Source organism: Rhincodon typus, chromosome 30 (assembly GCF_021869965.1).
Source record: "Rhincodon typus isolate 14 chromosome 30, sRhiTyp1.1, whole genome shotgun sequence".
Taxonomy (NCBI): domain Eukaryota; kingdom Metazoa; phylum Chordata; class Chondrichthyes; order Orectolobiformes; family Rhincodontidae; genus Rhincodon; species Rhincodon typus.
In genome coordinates this window covers 35,558,077-35,578,142 of record NC_063361.1, presented here as the reverse complement: position 1 = coordinate 35,578,142, position 20,066 = coordinate 35,558,077, and the positions used below count along the sequence as shown (strand labels likewise).

At 43.0% G+C, this 20,066-nt stretch overlaps 2 protein-coding genes across 6 annotated transcripts in view; one reads left to right on the top strand and one right to left on the bottom strand.

The window, feature by feature from the left end:
- Positions 1-20,066, top strand: part of LOC109913227 (sorting nexin-11-like) — a 114,193-nt gene that overhangs the window by 43,762 nt on the left and 50,365 nt on the right. The gene's annotated exons all lie outside the window — the stretch shown is intronic.
- On the bottom strand, positions 3,822-9,668 carry LOC109913223. Its single transcript, XM_020512703.2, has 2 exons — positions 9,504-9,668; positions 3,822-5,963 (listed from the first exon to the last, which is right to left on the bottom strand). Exons 1-2 carry the CDS (start codon positions 9,532-9,534, stop codon positions 4,165-4,167), a joined length of 1,830 nt encoding a protein of 609 aa, XP_020368292.2. The 5' UTR covers positions 9,535-9,668; the 3' UTR covers positions 3,822-4,164.

Here is a 20,066-nt window from a genome sequence, read left to right as displayed (position 1 = left end):
CAGGAAAGCTGACATTTTGGGCCTAGACTCTTCTTCAGAAATCTGAAGAAGGGTCTAGGCCCAAAACGTCAGCTTTCCTGCTCCTCTGATGCTGCTTGACCTGCTGTGTTCATCCAGCTCTACACCTTGTTATCTCAGATTATCCAGCATATGCAGTTCCTACTATCTCTGGGAGGTTTTCCTTTTGGTTTTGCTTAGCTAGCCCCTGTCCCAGACATCTGTCCCTGGGCTTGTATATTCCTCAGTCTATTCCAGCCAGCCTTTTCCTGGCTCAGTTATTGCCTCTGGTTCCTGGAGTCCCAGTGACTTTAATCCAATATGCTATAATTCCCATAATTTCTCCATTGAGAGGGTTTTTAAATCCAGGGTATGTCCAACAACTGATGGGAATTTTTGGCCCAACTTACAGAAAGTGGGACTGGTGTAGATTTAGAGTAATTGTTGTTGATGTGGACCTGAGGGGCCTCTTATATATTGTATGATATGGTGATGAGAAGAAGATTTTCATCTTTTCATAGAGTCATAGAGCTGTACAGCATGGAAACATACCCTTCAGTCCAACTCATCCATGCTGACCAGATATCCTAAATAAATCTACTCCCATTTGCCAGCATTTGGCTCATACCTCTCTAAACCCTGCCTATTCATATACCCATCCAGATGCCTTTTTAATGTTGTAATTGTACCAGCCTCCACCACTTCCTCTGGCAGCTCATTCCGTACACGCACCACCCTCTGTGTGATAAAGTTGCCCCTTAGGTCCCTTTTAAATCTTTCCCCTCTCACTTTAAACCTATGCCCTCTAGTTTTGGACTCCCTTACCCTGGGGAAAAGACCTTGGCAATTCACCCTATGCATGTCCCTCGTAATTTTATAAAACTCTATAAAGTCACCGCTCAGCCTCCGATGCTCCAAGGAAAACAGCCCCAGCTTATTCAGCTTCTCCCTATAGCTCCAACCCTCCAACCCTGGCAACATCCTTGTAAATCTTCTCTGAACTCTTTCAAGTTTCACAACATCCTCTGTGAGCAGGGAGACCAGATTTGCAAGCAGTATTCTAAAAGTGGCCTGACCAAAATTCTGTACAGCCGCAACGTGACCTCCCAACTCTTACACATAATGCACTGAACCATAAAGGCAAGCATACTAAACACCTTCTTCACATCCTGCCTACCTGAGACTCCACTTTTAAGGAAAAGTGAACCTGCACTAAAGTTCTCTTTGTTCAGCAACACTCCCCAGGACCTTAGCATTAAGTGTATGAGTCCTGCTCTGATTCGCCTTTGCAAAATGCAGCTCCTCATATTTATCTAAATTAAACTCTGCCACCCATAAGCCCATTGGTCCATCTGAACAAGGTCCCGTTGTACTCTGAGGAAACCTTCTTCGCAGTGCACTACAACCTCCAATTTTGGTGTCATCTGCAAACTTACTAACATACCTCCTATGTTCACGTCCAAATCATTTATATAAATGATAAAAAGCAGTGGACCCAGTACCAATTCTTGTGGCACATCACTGATCACAGGCCTCCAGTCTGAAAAGCAGCCCTCCACCACCTTCGAGCTAGTTCTGTATCCAAATGGCTAGTTCTCCCCTTATTCCATGTGATCTAACATTGCTAACCAATCTACCATGAGAAACCTTGTCAAATGCCTTACTGAAGTCCATATAGATCCACGCCTACTGGTCTGCCCATATCAATCCTCTTCATTACATCTTCAAAAAATTCAAGTTAGTGAGACATGATTTCCATGCACACACTTAAGGCTAAGTTTGAACACTGTCCAAGCATAAAAGGCCACTGTTCCTACTTCCTAGTGTATCCTCAAAATCCTTTAATATTCTTGTAACCTGTAAAATGCTAGTATGTATTTTAGATAAGAGATTAATGGCATTCTTCCTTTCTTTAAACAAAAACACAAAACAGTCAGGAGGTACAAATATGTGATTGGAATTCACAATTTTAACAGAAGACCAAGACATCCTTGAGTAAATGTTGCAGATTCAGCAGAGCACAATAGTTTAAATCAGTTGTTGTACAGAAAACAGTCTTAAAGACTCCAGAGACCGGAGTTCATAATTTTGACTAACCCTCAATTGTAGTACAGAGGGAGTGCTGCATTGTTGGATGAAGTAAACTTCAACCTCCTCTCTTCTCTTAGATATTAGTAAAAGTTGCCTTTGCTTTATTTTGAAGAAGAGTATAGGAATTGTCTTGGTGTCTTGGCCTATATTTATCCTCGCCTAACTCCACTAAAACAGAATATCCTCACTTAGTTGAAGAATGACTTTAATAATGCTGGTTTTGGGAGCTTGCTATGTGTAATGTAGTTGCTGCAATTCTTGTGTTACGGTAGTGAATACACTTCAAAAACATTTCGCAAAATGCATTTGCATATTGAGACATCTTGAAGTCAGGAAAGACGCTGTAAAATGTGAATCTTTCTTTAAAATTGCAGCAGTGTTTAAAGGAGAGCAAGGGTGTTGTCCTTGCTTATCATTCCCTAGCCATGGCAGCGGCTGGGAAGCTGCACTTCCTCGTCTCTGCCCCCCTAGTCCAAGGAAGAGTTCTTCCCTGAAATCGTTATCCACTGACCCCTGCTGGAAATGTATGTCAGGAAATGTGGACTCCCTTGTCATGACTGAACAGACCACCATCATTGGTTCTTTATGAGGAGGCGATGGCCTGGTGGTCCTATCACTGGACTGTTAATCCAGAGATCCAGATAAGATTCTGGGGACCCAGGTTTGAATCCCGCCATGGCAGATGGTGGGATTTGAATTCAATAAATATCTGGAATTAAGAATCTAACAGTGACCGTGAATCCATTGTCAATCGTCAGGGAAAAACCCATCTGGTTCACTAATGGACTTTAGGGAAGGAACCTGCTGTCCTTACCTGGTCTGGCCTACATGTGATTCCAGACCCACAGCAATGTAGTTGACTCGTAACTGCCCTCTGGGCAATTAGGGATGGGTGATAAATATTGCCTAGCCACCTCATGAATGAATTTTTTAAAAAAAAGCTCGTGCAATTCTGCATTGGCACAGCACTGTTAGGGCCATTTTGTCTCTCTGCTTGCAACTACAGCACAACTGGCAGGTGCAATAGATAATCATGAAATGTAGGTAGTTCTGCCAACTGCAGTGCGTTAGGCATCACATGCAAGCCTTTTTCTTCAATATATTCATCACCTCTCTGCCTCCTCCTGTATCACACCTGAAAAAGGGAGGAAATCTTTCTATGTTGCAAGGTGGATTAACAAAAAAAGACATTAAATAAATTGAAACTGCAAACTTTTAAAAAAAATTATTGGCATTGAATTATTCATCTATTTATCAGTCCAGCTTTTCAACTTGATCAATGCCAAAGCCAAATAGTTGCATACACAACTAGAGCACGTATTGCACTAGGAAGCAGATTGTTTGAGATATTTTGAGAGGTTTCTGAGCAATCCGAAAAGGTGCGCTTATAGTTGCAAGCTTTCTTTTTCTTTAAATTATTGATCAGTCTGTTACTGTCCCAGGAACCGGCTTGAAGGTTGAAAGGTGACAGCATTTATCAATGTTGGGGGGAAGCAGTGTCCTAGTGATATTATCACTGGACTATTAATCCAGAGACCTAGATAATGTTCTGGGGACCATGTTCAAATCCCGCCTTGGCAGACTTCATAAGACCATCTAATGATGATCATGAAACCATTGTTGATTATCGTAAAAAACTATCTACATCACTGATGTCCTTCAGGGAAGGAAACTGCCATCCTTACCTGGTCTAGCCTACATGCGACTCCAGCCCCACAGCCAATATGGTTGACTCTTAACTGCCCCCTGGGCAATTAGGGATGGGCAATAAATATTGCCTAGCCAGCAACACCCTCATCCTGTAAATGAATAAAAAAGAGGGGAAGTCTATGCAATTCATTATCAATATTAACAACTTCTAGAAAGGAGAGTGTTTGAACAAATTAGATGTTTTCTTTGCCCTGAATTTCTGTACATTGTGCCTACAGCAAAACTCTGAGGCGAAACTGTATTATGTTTTAGGATTCCAAAGTTTTGCCTGCAGATAGGTTCCTTTTTCTTTCTTGCTAATAACAAACAATTTTTTTGTTCAAAAGGGAAAAGAAAGAATCAGCACAAGTTACAATCTGTAAACCTCTAACTCTTTTGCTGCTGTGCCCTGTTAGCCCTGCTGGATGCCCACTTGGAATAAGCAGCTATAAAGTTGAACTCCTTGATAGGAGGACCATGGATGGAGATCTTGATCAGGTTCTCCAGTGACTTGGTGGTCAGTGAGTTCCCAAGTTTGGTCCTCAACATGTGTTGTCTACAGAATGTCCCCACAAGATCTGCAGTTGAAATCGGCAAAACCAAGTACCGTTCTGCCAGCGAACTGACAACAGGAAACATCAGTTTCTGCTTCAGTGCAAGTTCACATACATCCTTGGAGCTAGTGAGTGCGTGAACACCAGGCTGAGACTCTACAAAGTTCATGAAGCTGACAAGCTCCTGTTTGCAGCTCATTTCAAACTCATCTTTGTCACTGTCATCAGAAAGCGAAGACAGGTAATCGGTCACAGTTTGGATGTGCCTATTCTTTGAGTCAGAGGCATGTGCAGGATCGAATATGGCAGTCATTGCTGTCATGGTGGCTGCATCCTTGGATTCTGAGAACCTGGCCTTAAGGTCACGCGTGAGATTTTCAAGGAAAGTTCTGCAGGTACTTTCAGCCTCTGACCTCTGCTGGCGGCCTGCTTTTATCCGGTGATTCTGAAACATAAATGAGCTTTCAGAGAGGCTCTCATCCCACATATTGGCCGGCAGTGCAGCCAAAAGGTTCTTAAGCATCTCACCAGTGCTTTCAGCACTCAACTTATTAATCGTGGTGACCGTTGATTTCAACAGGGGATGCACAATTGAAAAGTCAACATTGGAGGTCTGGTAACTCTTACACAGAATGTACAACTGATGGAGAATGTCAGCCAAAAAATGACTACAGTGCAAGAATTTGTAGGTACACATGGTCTTTGCTAGCCCGACACCTGTGGCTGACTGACTGTTCTGGAGCACTGAGACAAGTTTGCCAAAGTTGCGTATTACAGCTTCAACTGATGCTCTGACTATAAGCCACCTGGATGGCAAGATATCCTTGAAAGGGCTGCTCTGTTTGTATGTGTCTCTCAGTACTTTTTGCATGGCCTCAAGCCCGTCCCTGGGCACCCCGACACAGTGTTTATAAACAGAGTTGAGAGTTTGTTGGTACTTCACTAGGTAAGGGACAGTGTCTGCAGCAGACACAATGCTGAGAGCTAATCGATGAGAAATACAGTGGATGGATAAGAGACCAGGAACCTGTGCCTTTAACTGAGTGACCACACTGTTCTTGCATTCATCTGTCAAAGCAGTGCCATCAATTGCAAATCCACACATCTGTTTCATGTCTAGATCTTTTTCTTTCAGCACGTTGACTAATTCCGCTGTGATCTTTTTGGCTGTGACCTCTTCCTGTAGTTTTTTGACCGCCAGGAAGTAAGTTTTTGGCTCATACCCTCCTGCAACATGTTCAATGATTTGGAGGTACATAAACAGGTACGGCTCCATGAAACAGTCTTCAGACTCGTCAATTAGGATACTGAAACAGTTACTGGACCGTGCCTTCTTCAGGATTCCTTCATCCGTCACTTCAGCAATGGCCTGCTGGAATTCCTCAATTGAATTATCGTAGGAGTCGAGCTTGTCCGAGTGAAGTCCTCCCAGGTCCGTGAGACCTTGAAGTATGCACAGCTCATTCAGAGCTTCTGTTGAGGAATTGGGGATCATCTCCTTGGCTGCAAAATAAACATTGCGAAGAATGCATATTGCAGCTAGCTCGGCCTTTTTAAAGCATTCTTCTTGGACCTTGACTTCAGCTGTGTTCTTTTTGGTAGAGTGCAAGCCTCCTGTGCAGCTGTTCACACCTGAAGTGTTGAGAAACAGAATGGAAAATACAGTTAAACATTCCTACAGACTCTGCCTCATGATGGGATAAGGGTTTCAGTGTGCTGGGAACTTTTTCTAGCCGTTCCCTATGTTTGATCCTGGACATTCAAACACAGTTATTTATTACTTAAGACGTATCAACACTGATGGTAATGCTTTCATTTTAAACAGATGGTTATGAACATGCATACAAAAATGACAGAAAGGAAAAGACCTGTTTCATGCGGTTGTGATGCCCAATGCAGACACTCCCCACACCAGAATGTAATCCTCTGAAGATGGTAAAGCCCAGGCCCATTTGGGAAAAACAAACTGGAAAGTTCCTCTCTGACCTCCCCTGTCTCCCTCCACCACAAACATGATCGAAGATGAGTTCAGTTTCTGATGTTAACAGGTGTGTAGTTCTTGTACCGGATGATCTCTGCCAAACCAAAAGCAGGATGACCTCTCAATTGAAGGAATTCAGTGTTCAGCGTTCATCATAAGTTCCTACTGTAACAAACCATTAGTTTCAACTATGCAAGGTTGTGTCTCTAAGGCTGGGTAGCAGGCTCCCTTACTGTTCCCTCATGCATTTAAATTGTGGCCACAGTATTGGCACACATCTGAATATGCTCACTTCTGGCAGGAGTCGTTGGCTGTTGAATAGGAGTTGCCATATCTGTGTCAGCCCACTGGGGCTGAGCTCAGTTGTATCGCCACGGCTGCGCGTGACTGAGATCAGTTAAAGCAGCATGAAGCATAAAAGACACTTGGCACCTTCTGAACTTGAAGAATTAGTTCCAGGACTTGGCTAGTTTAAAGGAGTTCGTATTTAAACTTCAGTGAGTGCAAAGATCATCATTAAGTCCACTGTCTAACCCCAATACTTTTACTTGATCTGATGTCTAGCTGAGAACCACAGGAACAGAAGGAAGCCATTCAGTCTATTGCTCTCATTCTTGAAATTTTAAATTGACTCTCAAAAGCCACAGACTCTCTGGAGAGAATCCCAGAATTCCTGGCTCTTTTTGTGTGACAAAGTAGCTGCTGATGTCACCCATGAACAACCTGATTTTCATTTTAAGATTATGCCACTTTGTTTTTGATCTCCCCCACCAGAGGAATTATTTATTTGTATCCAACCTCTTGAAACATTCATCATTTCATAAGATTCAATTAGAGCGCCCCTCAACATTCTAAACTCAAGTGAATACGATTCAAGCTTACGGAACTGTCCTCGTTACTCTTTTAAGTCCCAGTATTGTTCTGGTGAGTCTGGCCTATACTATCTCTGAAGCCAACAAGTCCTTTCTGAGAGGCAATGCTCAAAACTGAACCCAATACTGTGGAGAGGGTCTGCTCAAGGTTCTGTACAATTGCTGCACTACTCCTTCACATTTCACTCCAGCCCCACTGACACAAAGACTAATACTCTTTAGCCTTTTGGGTTATGTTAATGAGTTAGCTCAGCACAGATCAACCCTATCGCCCTCGACCGTGTCTCCCACATTTCCCGCAATAACAACCAAAACAGAATCCCCCTCGTCCTCACATACCACCCCACCAACCTCCGGATCCAACGCATCATCCTCCAACACTTCCACCATCTGCAATCCGACCCCACCACCAAAGACATTTTTCACTCCCCACCCTTATCTGCTTTCCGGAGGGACCACTCTCTCCGTGACTCCCTTGTCCGCTCCACACTCCCCTCCAGCCCCGCCACACTCGGCACTTTTCTCTGCAACCGCAGGAAGTGCTACACCTGCCCCTACACCTACCCCCTCACCCCCATCCCAGGCCCCAAGAAGACTTTCCACATCAAGCAGATATTCACCTGCACATCTGCTAATGTGGTATGCTGCATCCGCTGTTCCCGTTGTGGCCTCCTCTACATCGGGGAAACCAAGCGGAGGCTTGAGGACCGCTTTGCAGAACACCTATGCTCAGTTCACACTAAACAACTGCACCTCCCAGTCGCGAACCATTTCAACTCCCCCTCCCATTCCTCAAATGACATGTCCATCCTGGGCCTCCTGCAGTGCCACAATGATGCCACCCGAAGGTTGCAGGAACAGCAACTCATATTCTGCTTGGGAACCCTGCAGTCCAATGGTATCAATGTGGACTTCACAAGCTTCAAAATCTCCCCTCCCCCTACCGCATCCCAAAACCAGCCCAGCTCATCCCCGCCTCCCTAACCTGTCCTTCCTCCCACCTATCCCCTCGTCCCACCTCAAGCCCCACCCCCATCTCCTACCTACTAACTTCATCCCGCCCCCTTGACCTGTCCGTCCTCCCTGGACTGACCTATCTCCTCCCTAACATCGCACCTACACTCACCTTTACTGGCTCCATCCCCGCCTCTTTGACCTGTCTGTCTCCTCTCCACCTATCTTCTCCTCTATCCATCTTCTATCCGCCTCCCCCTCTCTCCCTATTTATTTCAGAAACCCCTTCCCCTCCTCCATTTCTGAAGAAGGGTCTAGGCCCGAAAAGTCAGCCTTCCTGCTCCTCTGATGCTGCTTGGCCTTCTGTGTTCATCCAGCTCTACACATTGTTATCTCAGAAATTGAGCTTTTTCCTTTCTATTGTATTCTGGATGTAGGTGATTCTGATGAGGCCACATTTACTACCCATTAAAAATCAATCATGCAGTTTGGACTGGAATCAGGTGAAAGCCAGACTAGGTACAGGTTGCAGGTTATTTCCCTAAAAGACATTTGTGAACCAGTTAGACCTGGCAGTTTTTCTGGTATAAGCCCATTAATGGCCAAATTGGGGCTGCTTTGTCCTGTCCCACATGTGCAGCAGATATACAATAAAAGGTAGACTTTCCAGTTAGTGCTGGACTTGTAATGGATGCTTGATTCTCTGCAAAAAACTTTCACGCTTGCGTTAAAACAGCACAGCAACAACTTGCATTTATATAATGCCATCTAAACTGAAATATCATAAACTTTACAGTATAGTTGGAAAATATGACAGAGCCACGTACAGAGGTATCAAGCAGGTGAGCAAAAGCTTGGACAAAGTGAAAAGTTTTAAGCAGCATCTTAAAGGAGTGGAGACATTTACAGAGTTAACTACAGAAGCATAGGGCACAATCAAACATTGCAATGTGAACAAGCTGTTCCGAGGAAGAGTCATTGGACTGAAACATTAACTCCATTTCTGTCTCCACAGGTGTTGCCAGACTTGCTGAGTTTCTCTAGCATCTGCTGTATTTTGTTTTTGCTGAAAATCGGCTATGCGCAAGGGGACAGAACTAAAGAATACAGAAACCTCAGGAGGTTGTAGGGATGAGAAAGTTACAGAGATAGGAGGGGAAAGGCCATGGAAAGATTTGAATATAAAGATGAGAATTTTAAAGTTGAGTTTTTCCTAGATCGGACATCAGAATAGGTCAGCAAGCACAGTGGGTGATAACTGAATGGGACTGATTTGTTATGGGTGTGTACTGGACTAATGCTGGCTGGAAATTCTGTCTCAAGTTGGAGGAGTGTCTTGTACTTCATTAAAACTCGTAAATGTACCTTTGCAAAACTGACTTCTCTTCTTGGACATGACATCATCTCTGGTTTCCCTTTCATATTGATTGCAAGAAAGTTCTGCTATTGGATTAAAAGAGTGTGACCCTTGGGGCGCACTGTATGAGCTTCGTGAGGGGAGCTGAGCCCCAAACTGTTGAAGCACTTGCACCAGTGTCTGCTTTCCTGAGAGAAAGAAAAAAACAGAAGAAATGGGTTTTAGTTTTTACCTCTCTTCACCACCACCTCACTGGTGCCAGTTAACATTGAGGCATTGGTCTTTGGGTGTAGGTTATGGCTACAGTCTGACCAACAGAATCAGTACACTGTTTGCTTGTACACTGTGTTAGCTATGGCCGAGGTGTAGCACCTCCATCTCTGAGCCAGAAGCCCACTCCAGAGACTTAGCGCAGAAATGATAGAACACACCAAACTCCTACAGTGGGAGCAGGCCATTTGAGTCCACGCCAAACCTCCAAAGAGCATCGCACCCAGATCCACCCTATCCCTGTAACCCTGCATTTCCCAAGGCTAATCCACCTAACCTACTCATCCCCACACAATATGGGCACTTTAGCATGGCCAATCCATCTAACCTGCACATGTTTGGACTGTGGAAAGAAACCGGAGCACCTGGCGGGAAGCTACGCAGACAGAGGGAGAACATGCAAACTCCACACAGACAGTCGCCTGAGGGTGGGTCACCTGAACCCGGGTCCCTAGTGCTGAGAGGCAGCAGTGCTAACCACTGAGCCACTGTGTTGACAGCTAACTGCTGTCTGTGGTGAATGTGAAAGACTCCACGGCACTAGTTTGAAGACGTACAAGGGTGCCCTCCTCATTGTTCTGGCCAATATTTGTCCAAACAACCTTACAAAAAAAGAGGTTTTCCCGTCAGTCTTGACTTCTTGTTTGAGCTTATTGTGCACAAACTGACTACATCTTTCAAAACAATGATTGCGTTTATTAGAAAAATACTTTATTCACTATAAAATATGCACGTTTGTTGTGAATGTCAAAAGTAATAAACCTTCCAGTGAGGTTGGAAATTATCCTTGAAATCCTTGTGCCAAGTTTTAACAGCAGGACTGTCCTGGAGAGGAAAGATAGCTCAAGCCTCCTCTTTCCAATTACCAGCCACTTTCTTTAACCCCTCTCCTCTTTCCCGTTACATCTAACAATGGTATTGCACCCAATCCTACAACAGAACATCAATCCAGATAATTTGCTCAAATGTTGGAGGTTTCTGACGCTGAGTCAATACTACCAACTGAATCAAACTGTTCAATTTGTTGTATTCTCTAAACCACAGAAAACAAAATATGGCACTCCAAGATGTCAGTCACTTAGATATGGCTTTAGAAAGAAAAAGACATGAATTTACATTCATCTTGCACAACCTCTGCAGTGCACCAGGCTGTCAGCTTAAGTGTCCAGAGTGGCTTGAACACTCAACCTTGATTCAGAAACAAAAGTGCTATTGAGCACTGACCCACAGTTGAAACAGAAGAGAAGGATTTACAATAATTGGCACTGTACAGTGACTATACCTTTGTAAGAAGGAATGCTTTGGCTCTGATGCTGTTTGGACAGGGACTCTTCCTCTTGCAATAACCGTTCGTGCTTGCTGCGCCCAGCAATTGTGCGATAAATTGGAGTCTTGGTCCTCATTATCTCATCTGAGGCAGTGTCCGAGGGGCATGGTTTGGGTCTGCGATCTTCCAAATCTCCTAGCCCTGTTAGGTAGAACATAATTGCTTTTGTGTTGTAGATGTCTCCAGGCAGGTGAATCACTGCATATTTTATCTGCATTTTCCCTCAATATTGGTGACCAGCAGTGAATATTAAGAGTGATGGGAATTTTACCTTACTAGTATGCTTCTCTTTCTTCTCCTCTCCAGTCTCTTTCTGAGGTACAGTTTCTCAGTGCCACTTTTCTACCCTTTTAAAATTTGTTTGAAGGATGTAGGTGTCTCTGGCTGGGCTTGGATTTATTGCCTATGCTTAATTGCCCTTGAGCGGGTGGTGGTGTGCTGCTTTCTTGAACTGGTGCTGCCCATTTGTTGTTAGGGAGGAAGTTCCAGGCCTCCAAGTTTCCACCTCACTCATGAGCAAGGCAGTGAACTGGTGATCTAATCCTTATCTCAAGATATCCGGATACCCACAGGTTTTGATAGTGGTTGTTGAAAGCACAAATAGGAATTGGGGCTCACTTTTGCTTTCCATAACCCTAGTAGTGTGAAACTTGTGTGTTGGGATCCTTCTTCTATGTCTTTTATCTATTTTTCCCTCCGTTCAGTTGTGTAAGCTTTGGTTTTGAGATAGGATACTTGATTCTGAGTCAGAAGCATTTTGAACATCAATCCAGAGACTTGAGCACATAATCAAAGCCAACTCTCCAGTGGAGCAAGAAGGGAGTATTACACTTTGAAGGTGCTCCTTGAATGAGGCTTTAAACTGAGGCATTGTCTGCCTGCTCAGGTAGAGGTACAAGATGGCATGACAAACATAATTAAATGTTATTACCTGGGGATAGCCTCATGGTATTATCATTGGATTGTTAATGCAGAGACCCAGATAATTGTTCTGGGGACCCATGTTCGAAGGCTACCATGACAGATGGTGGAATTTGAATTCAATAAAAAAAAATCTGGAGTTTAACCCTAACGATGACTGTGAATCCATTGCCAATTGTTTGGGAAAAAGCCCATCTGGTTCACTAATGTTCTTTGGGGAAGGAAACTGCCCTCACCTCATGAATAAATTTTTTTAAAAGTTCCTTTTTTCAGTTACCAGCTATCTCCTTAAATTCTCTAGTGGATCCTCACAAATTTCAAAAGCTTTGTTGTCATGATGGGACCAAAGCAGTCAGTTGTCTCTGCTGCTTTTCCTCTTTTTTTTAAACCTCAGGCCAAATCTTTCCCTAACTATGAACCCCTATTTGACCTTAATTTCATCACCCCTGCCCTCTGCAATTTCACCTAAACAGCAAGACTGGCATCTGGTCTCTTCATCCCATTCCCAATGAATCCCTGGATCTACAAGCTAGCTGGCATTGTAAATGATTGTACATATGACAGGGAGAGGCAATCATTACTGCTTCCTCAAGAGCCTACCTTAGAAACATACATACAGGCACAAACATGCAAAATAGGAGCTGAAGTAAACCATTTAGCCTTTCAAGCCTGCTTCACTATTCAATAAGATCATGGTTGATCTGTTTGTGTTTCAGATTCCACATTCTCATCTACCCTTGATAACCCCTGGCTCCCCTGCCTAACAAAAACCTATCCATCGCTGTCTTAAAAATATTTAATGACCCTGTCTCCACCACCACCTGAGGCAAAGAGTTCCAAAGTCTCCAACCTTCAGGATCCCAGTTGTGAGGCCTCTCTCTGCAATTATTTGTATGAATCCTTCAGGCCAGTCCCTCCTCAATGGCCTTGCCCAAAATCAAAGAAGGTCAGTTTTTGTAATTATGATAATAGTGCTAGTGTCGAGGATTGTTTCTGTGATTTTTGTTTTGATTTCCCAGGTAAACTGTGACATTGACTCCTAAGGGGTCGCTAGAAGTCACTGTTTTTTGCATTAGTTTGAACAAACCAAATAACTTGTGCTCATAAGATGCTGTACTTGTTAATGAGAGATGGTCAATGAGCAGAAACGATACTATATTCCATTTGATAGTAAGAGTTGGGCTGCTGTGAATACAGTGGGAAAAGATCAAAGTCTAAAAGGTCTCACCTCTAAAGAAGGAGTAACTGTGACTGGGCTTTTGAGGGCTGTCTTCTTGCTTGACTTGTTTTACAGTATGATGGGAGCTTGTAACCCGATGAATCTCAGGCTGTGTCAAAGTGCCTTCATCAGATGAGGTGTCTGATGAGTCTGAAGTGAACTGTTGATCTGAAGGGACTTTTGATAGAAACAAAAATAGGGAGACTGCTATAATTTTTGGAAAGTTCGATGAGCTTATAAATAGATTTAGAAAGATGGATAGTGCTTTAATCACTGAAAGGCTTGTCCCAGTTCAGAGCCATAAGCACAAAATCTAGGTCCACCATCCCAGTGCAGCATCAGGGGAGCACCAACTACACTGTTGGAGGTGCCATCTTTTCAGAACTAGGTAATCCAGAGCCCTTTCTGCCATCTCATGATACCATGCCACTACTTCAAAGAAGAACAGTTGAGTACTGTCTGGTTTTCTGTTGATATTTGTCCTTCACGCTGTACAGTAAAACGATATAAATTATTTGATCAGCATCTTTGTTTGTGGGTGATTGCAGTGCACAAATTTTTTGTTGCTTTTCCTACTTTACAATGGTGACTACACTTTGAATGGAGCTAATTAGTTGTGAAACACATGGGGGCATCCTGAGGTTGTGAAAAACGCTATATAAATGCAGGTCTTTCTTTTTAGGAAGGTAGGACATGAGCTCCAAGTTTAGTTTACAAACTCCCAAATAATTTTCTCCTCTCCTGCTGGGTCCTTGCAGTAATGAAGATCAATTTGCCATGTTTACGAGCTGCTCCAATGTTATCGGTCTGATAGTTGAGATTCTCCATTATGTGTCTTGGACATCTAGAGAAACCGAAGAGAGTTCACTCCTGTCTTTTCTTCACTTGTGCTGCAAGCATGGTTCCACGTGTTTTTGCAGCTCTGATTATAAACAAGCTATTCAGCTGGGTGAGCATCAAAACCTAGGAAGCTTTATCCTTGTCAGGGGGTTGGGGTGAGGCACTTAACAGTAGAAGTGACTGAGATGAGAAGAACAAACAAAGTCTGCTAGGCCCATTTCTTGCAACATGGCAGTACTGAAGCTTATTTGAGTCCAGCTGATTAGCTAACATGATAGAGAGGCTTACAAAGCTTAGTCACATTACAAATTGTTGACTTAATGAACTATCCAGGATGACCTTCAAACATTTTTGACCAGCTTTTTTTCGGAATCCTGAATCATGTAGAGGTGTGGATTCCACAGATACCAGTGCCAATTACCTCTCTGTCCCCCTCTCTGTCTGTCTGTCTCTCTCTTTCCTGCTCTCTCTCTCTTCCGACTCCTTGGGAGAGTAACCCCAGTTCGATATTTCCCCATCCCACCTCTTTCTGTCATCCTAGGACAGTGAAGCCAATCTCAGAACAAAGGGTCACAGAAGAGTGATAATTCTTTTATATTTCTCACCCAAGAAACCTGTGGATGCTTAATCATTGAATATATTCAAGGCAAGTTGAGAGAATTTTAGATACAAAGGCATTTTGAATATGGGGCTAGGACAGCAAGGTGAAAGTTTAGGCAGAATTTCAACTATGATCTTATTAAATGTAACTCCTCCCTTGTAAGTACAAACCCTCTATTCAAAAAGAGAGGGAGGCAGAAAATCAGAAACTTTTGGCCAGTTAGCTTGATGTCTGTCACGAGAAAAGTATTAAAATCGATCATTAAGGATGTTATAACTGGGCATTTGGAAAAACTCAAAGTAATTGGGAAGAGTCACCATAGTTTCGTGAAAGGGAAATTTAGTGCTTAACCAATTTATTGGAATTCTTTTGAAAGTGTAATATGTGCTATGAGTAAAGGGAGCCCATTGATGAATATATTTGAATTTCTCAAAGACGTTTGACAACAATCCACATAAAGATTATTGGGCAGAAAACAGAAACTATGCATAAATGGGTCTTTTTCAGATTGGCATGATGTGACAAGTGGGTTCATGGGGTCTGTGCTGGGTCCTCAACCTTTTACAATTTATATCAATGTCTTAGATGAGGCGAGCAAAGCTACGGCAAATAAATTTGGAGATGACACAAAGGTTAGTAGGAAAGTATGCCAACGTACAACAATGCAGACCAACTTGGATAGGTTAAGTGAGTGGTTAGCTCAGTTGGCTGGATTGCTGCTTTGTGATGTGGAGGGACACCAACAGTGTGGGTTCAGTTCCTGCATTGACTGAAGTTACCATTGAATGTTTTTACAACAGAAGTAGATAGATTCTTGTTGGACAACGAAATCAAATGATACTAGGAATAGATGGGAATATAGAATTCTGAATACAAATAGGTCAGCCATGAACCAATTGAATGGCAGAGCAGTTTTGAAGGACTGAATGGCCTATTTCTACTTCTAATTTGTATCAAAATCTTTTGTAAATAACATAACACACTGAAAGGGTCAAATGGTCGACTCCTGTTCCCCTTTTTTCTGTCCTTCTGACTCAGTATTGTACCTGATTGCTCTCTAACTTGTAAGTCATCAAAGTAGTCATTTTCTGTGAACATATACCCTTGATTTCAGGTATAAATTCATTAAGGAAGAAAATAACTCTGACCTGCCTCTGGAAAGTTCACTCTGAAGTGGGAAGAGCTAGAGTTCCACCCCAACAAGGTCATCTGATATTTTCCTAGCACCGACCCTCAACTTCAAAGCGGCCTATAAAGGGTTGGGAATTTGCTGGGCAAAATATCTTGCTTTCCTTTGTGCCTGTGTATCCACAAGTCGCCATGGTGTAGTTATGCTTCATCCTGATCCAAGTTCTGCAACCCCTTGGGCTAGTGGAGCATTAACATTTGATATCACTTCTGCTATTTATTTTAGACAAAGGCCAGAGGGTTCTTGTGCAGTGATAGCGACTCTATCTCTGAGTCAGGAGGCTTGGGTTCATGTTCTACCTGTCCCAGCGGTGTGTAATAACATCTCTGAACAGGTAGATTAGAAAATATCTAAACAAAGGCCAGAATCTTGCCTGTCAGTGATTTGCTTGTCATGTGGGAAACTATTACCTTTGTAAAATGGATAGCTGTGGCTGAGGGAATCTTCCTCTTGTTTAATATTGTCTCCCTTGTTGTGGTTGCGTGTTGCTGGAATTTTGTTTGATGTTCCAGGCATCTCTCTTTGACTTCTCAGATCTAACGGAGCTAGGAAGATCCAGTAAAATGAATAGATAAGATCAATTGCATGTAGTAATGTTGCAACAAAAACTTGCATTTATATGGCACTGTTAACGTTGTTAAATGCCCCAAAGTTCTTAACAGAAGCATTATCAAATGTGTTTTGACACTGAGCTATGTAAGGACAGGTTAGGTGACTACTAGAAGAGGCACATTTGAGTTTTGTTGAAGGGAGAGACAGTTAGAGATTTAAAAAGGGAATTCCAGAGTTTAGAGCCTGGGCAGCTGAAGGTATGGCAGAGTGCTCAGGATCAGAGATCTTTGTTTATTAGATCCCTCCTTATCTTCTACTTTCTTGCTTCCTTATCTTCCTGTTCTTTTCCCCTTTCTTCTGTTGCATTATTCTACCCTCTTTTCCTACACTCCAGACCCTTCCCTTCTTACTTCACTTATATCCTTCCCATCTTTTGTCCTCTTCATCTCACTTTCTGTCTCTTGCTTTTCTTCTATCCCTTTTCCATTTTTCTCTTCTTTCCTCTTTTCCCTTGATTCCTTCCTTCCTGTTCTTTTCCCTCCCTTTCAAGCACATCTCTTTCCATTCTTTTCCGTTTTGTTTTCTCCCACAGGCAAATATTTTTTAACAAAACTCTTATACTTGAAAGGTTTTATATCAAATATCGTTTAATGACTCACTCTTCATTGAACCAGAGGAGAGATTAAGCACAGATCTGTCCCGATCTATATAGCTAATTGTACACTAATGCTTTTACCCACTCTTTCCAATTGCCTTTCAACCTGCCCTTGCTGAAGATATTGATTCATACTGGATATTCTTTAGATGCTAACTAGGAGTGAGAGTGGATAGGCTATGCAACAGCAGGAACATCACAGGTCATAGGTGAGCAGAGTCACATTTACCCCAGTTCTGAGGAAGGGTCACCAGACCCGAAATGTTAATTCTGATTTCCTGTTCACAGATGCTGCCAGACCTGCTGAGCTGTTCCAGCAACTTTTGTTTTTGTTCCTGATTCTTTTGGTTTTTATCACATCTGTCCCTGATGGTCACACACATCCACTCAACAGTGATTGTGAAATGGCAATGAAGAACAAGACCCTGGTTGACTTTCTTCTCCTTAACACAGACCCCTGACGGTAGTTGCAACACTACTATAGCCAGAATAATAAAACAAAGAACTGTAGATGCTGGAAATCTGAAACAAAAACGGCAAGCACTGGAGAAACTCAGCATGTTTGGGCAGTATCTGTAAACAGAGAAATAAAATTAATGTTTTGAGTCAAGTGCCCCTTCATCAGAACTAAAAAGAAAGCTGCTGGGAAAGTGTGGTATTTATGTTGATGGCAGGGGCTGAGGTTGGGGTGGGCATGAATAGAATAGATGGAGACTGTGGCAAGAAGGAGAGAATAGAAAGGGGAGGCAAACAAAGGGATGCTGTGAGGGAGTAAATGCTGGGTAGAGTGCTAATAAGAAGTGTGAATGGTTGAAAATGGTTGGCTATGCTGGGAACAACTCATGCAAAACAGGACCTAGAGGTGTGGCGGTGGGTAACAAACTTGGAGGAAGGTGTTTACATTCTGAAATTGTTAAACTCAATGTTGATCCCTGAAGGCTATCAGTTATTGGCGGAAAATGTTCTTCCAGCTTATGTTCAGCTTCGCTGGAGCACTGCAGCAAGTCTGGGACAGAAATGTTGGCATGGGAGCAGTGTGTTGAAGTGGCAGTCAACTTGAAGCTCAGGGTCATTTTTACAGACAGAGTGTAGGTATTCCACAAAGTTCCTCAGTTGAGGAAAAAGGCAGACAATTTTGAGGCCCATTTGCAGAAGGTGGCATTGTCAGATGCAATGGAGAGGGAGAAACTGGGAGACTGGAATGGAGACCTTATAGGATGCAGGATGCAAGGATGTAAGGATGTATAGTCAAGGGGACAATCAGAGTTTGTGGGTTCGTAATGCATATTGGTGGCCAGGCTGTCCCCAGAAATGGAAAGAGATGTCAAGGAAGGGAAGGGAGGAATCACAGGTGAATCAGAAGAAAATAAAAGCAGGATGGAAATTGGAAGCAAACTCGATAAAGTTTTCCAGTTCCAGAGAGAGGGAAGCAGCAGCAATGTCATCGATATCCTTGAGAAGGAATTATACGAAGGGATCTGAGCAGGATTGGAACAAGGAATGTTCCAAGTATCCCACCAAGAGACAGGCCTAACCAGGGCCTATGTGGGTACCCATGGCCACACCTTTGACGTGAAGAAAGTGAGAGCAGTTACAGGAGAAGTTGTTCAAAGTGAGGGCAAGCTTGGCCGGGGAGGAAGGTGGTGGTGGTGGAGGATGGGGTCAGTTCAGGGATTCTCTTGTGGAAAAAGTGGAGACCCCTAAGACGGGGTGGGGAGTGATGGAGGATGGACGTGTAGATAGACTGCACGTCTGAGTTGAAGAGGAGGCGGCTGGTGTCAGCCAACTGGAAAGTATGAAACCGACGTAAGTGTCAGAAGAATTGCAGATGCAAGTGGGAAAGGACTGGACAAAGGAAGAAAAAATTGAGTCAAGGTAGGAGGAAATAAGTTCCATGGGGCAGGACTATAGCTAATGATTGATTAATATTGTGTAGGCCAGGGTTTGAATACAAAACTGTTCTGTTCTGTGTGGCTCATCCACTAACTGCTTTAACTGCCCATTTAAATGGTGGGGGGGGAGGGAGATGTGGGTGAAAAATTGTTGCATTATTTCTTGATTAAATTTGCAGTGATAACACCACAATCATTAATCATTTGTTGCAGATGTTATGTTGCACTAACACAAAGGACACTGGTAGTATTTGCTGGCACAGAAACGGACTTAGAACTGAATCAATTTCCCACCCCCCACCCAATACAGTTGAAACTACATTCGCAAATACTTGCCGATTTCAGCAAATGATTACAAGCTGCCTAATCTAATCCGAGAATTCGATGACTGTTATAAACTGGTCTTGATTTGCTCCGCTGTTTCAAGGTGTCATTCGATACCCCCCAGCCCCGATTAGATTAATGCCTTGTAAACACTTCTGGGTGCCTATTTTTCTCCATTTTGTGTACTGATCATACAGCCTAGCTGGGAAATTTATCTCTGTGTCTTGCACAATGTATGGTGATAGAGTGGCTGAGTAAGAGACACTGTGTCATTGACATTCCGTAAAATATGTTCACTGCATTTACAGGGGATAGAACGAGTGCCGCCAATGAGGTGCAGTTTATTATTAGAATTAGAAGTGAATTAGACTTGTTTACTGTCTGTTGGTATTCTTCAACCTTGCCTTTTACTGCAAAAATCGAGTAAATCACAAAATAGTGAAGACAATGGAGCGAGTTTCAATTTACTGTTGCTGAATGTGGATGTTGGTAGGTGCTTTGCCATTTTGCTTGTTGTTGGTTTATGTTCGGAGTCAGTGTGGAGCCACAACTAAAGATTAACTATTCAATCATGGTTTAAGTTGACTGCTGCATGTGCACTCCCTCCCCACTTCTGTCACACATAAATCCTCACTTTCACACCTTCTCTCTCATTCTCATTCTTACACACACGCTTTCATACACGTTTACTCATTTTCGTTTACTCATTTTCATTTACTCAGAGCATACTCGTTCTCTCACTGTGACATGGAAACCCTTTCCACCCCAGCTGTTTACTGTC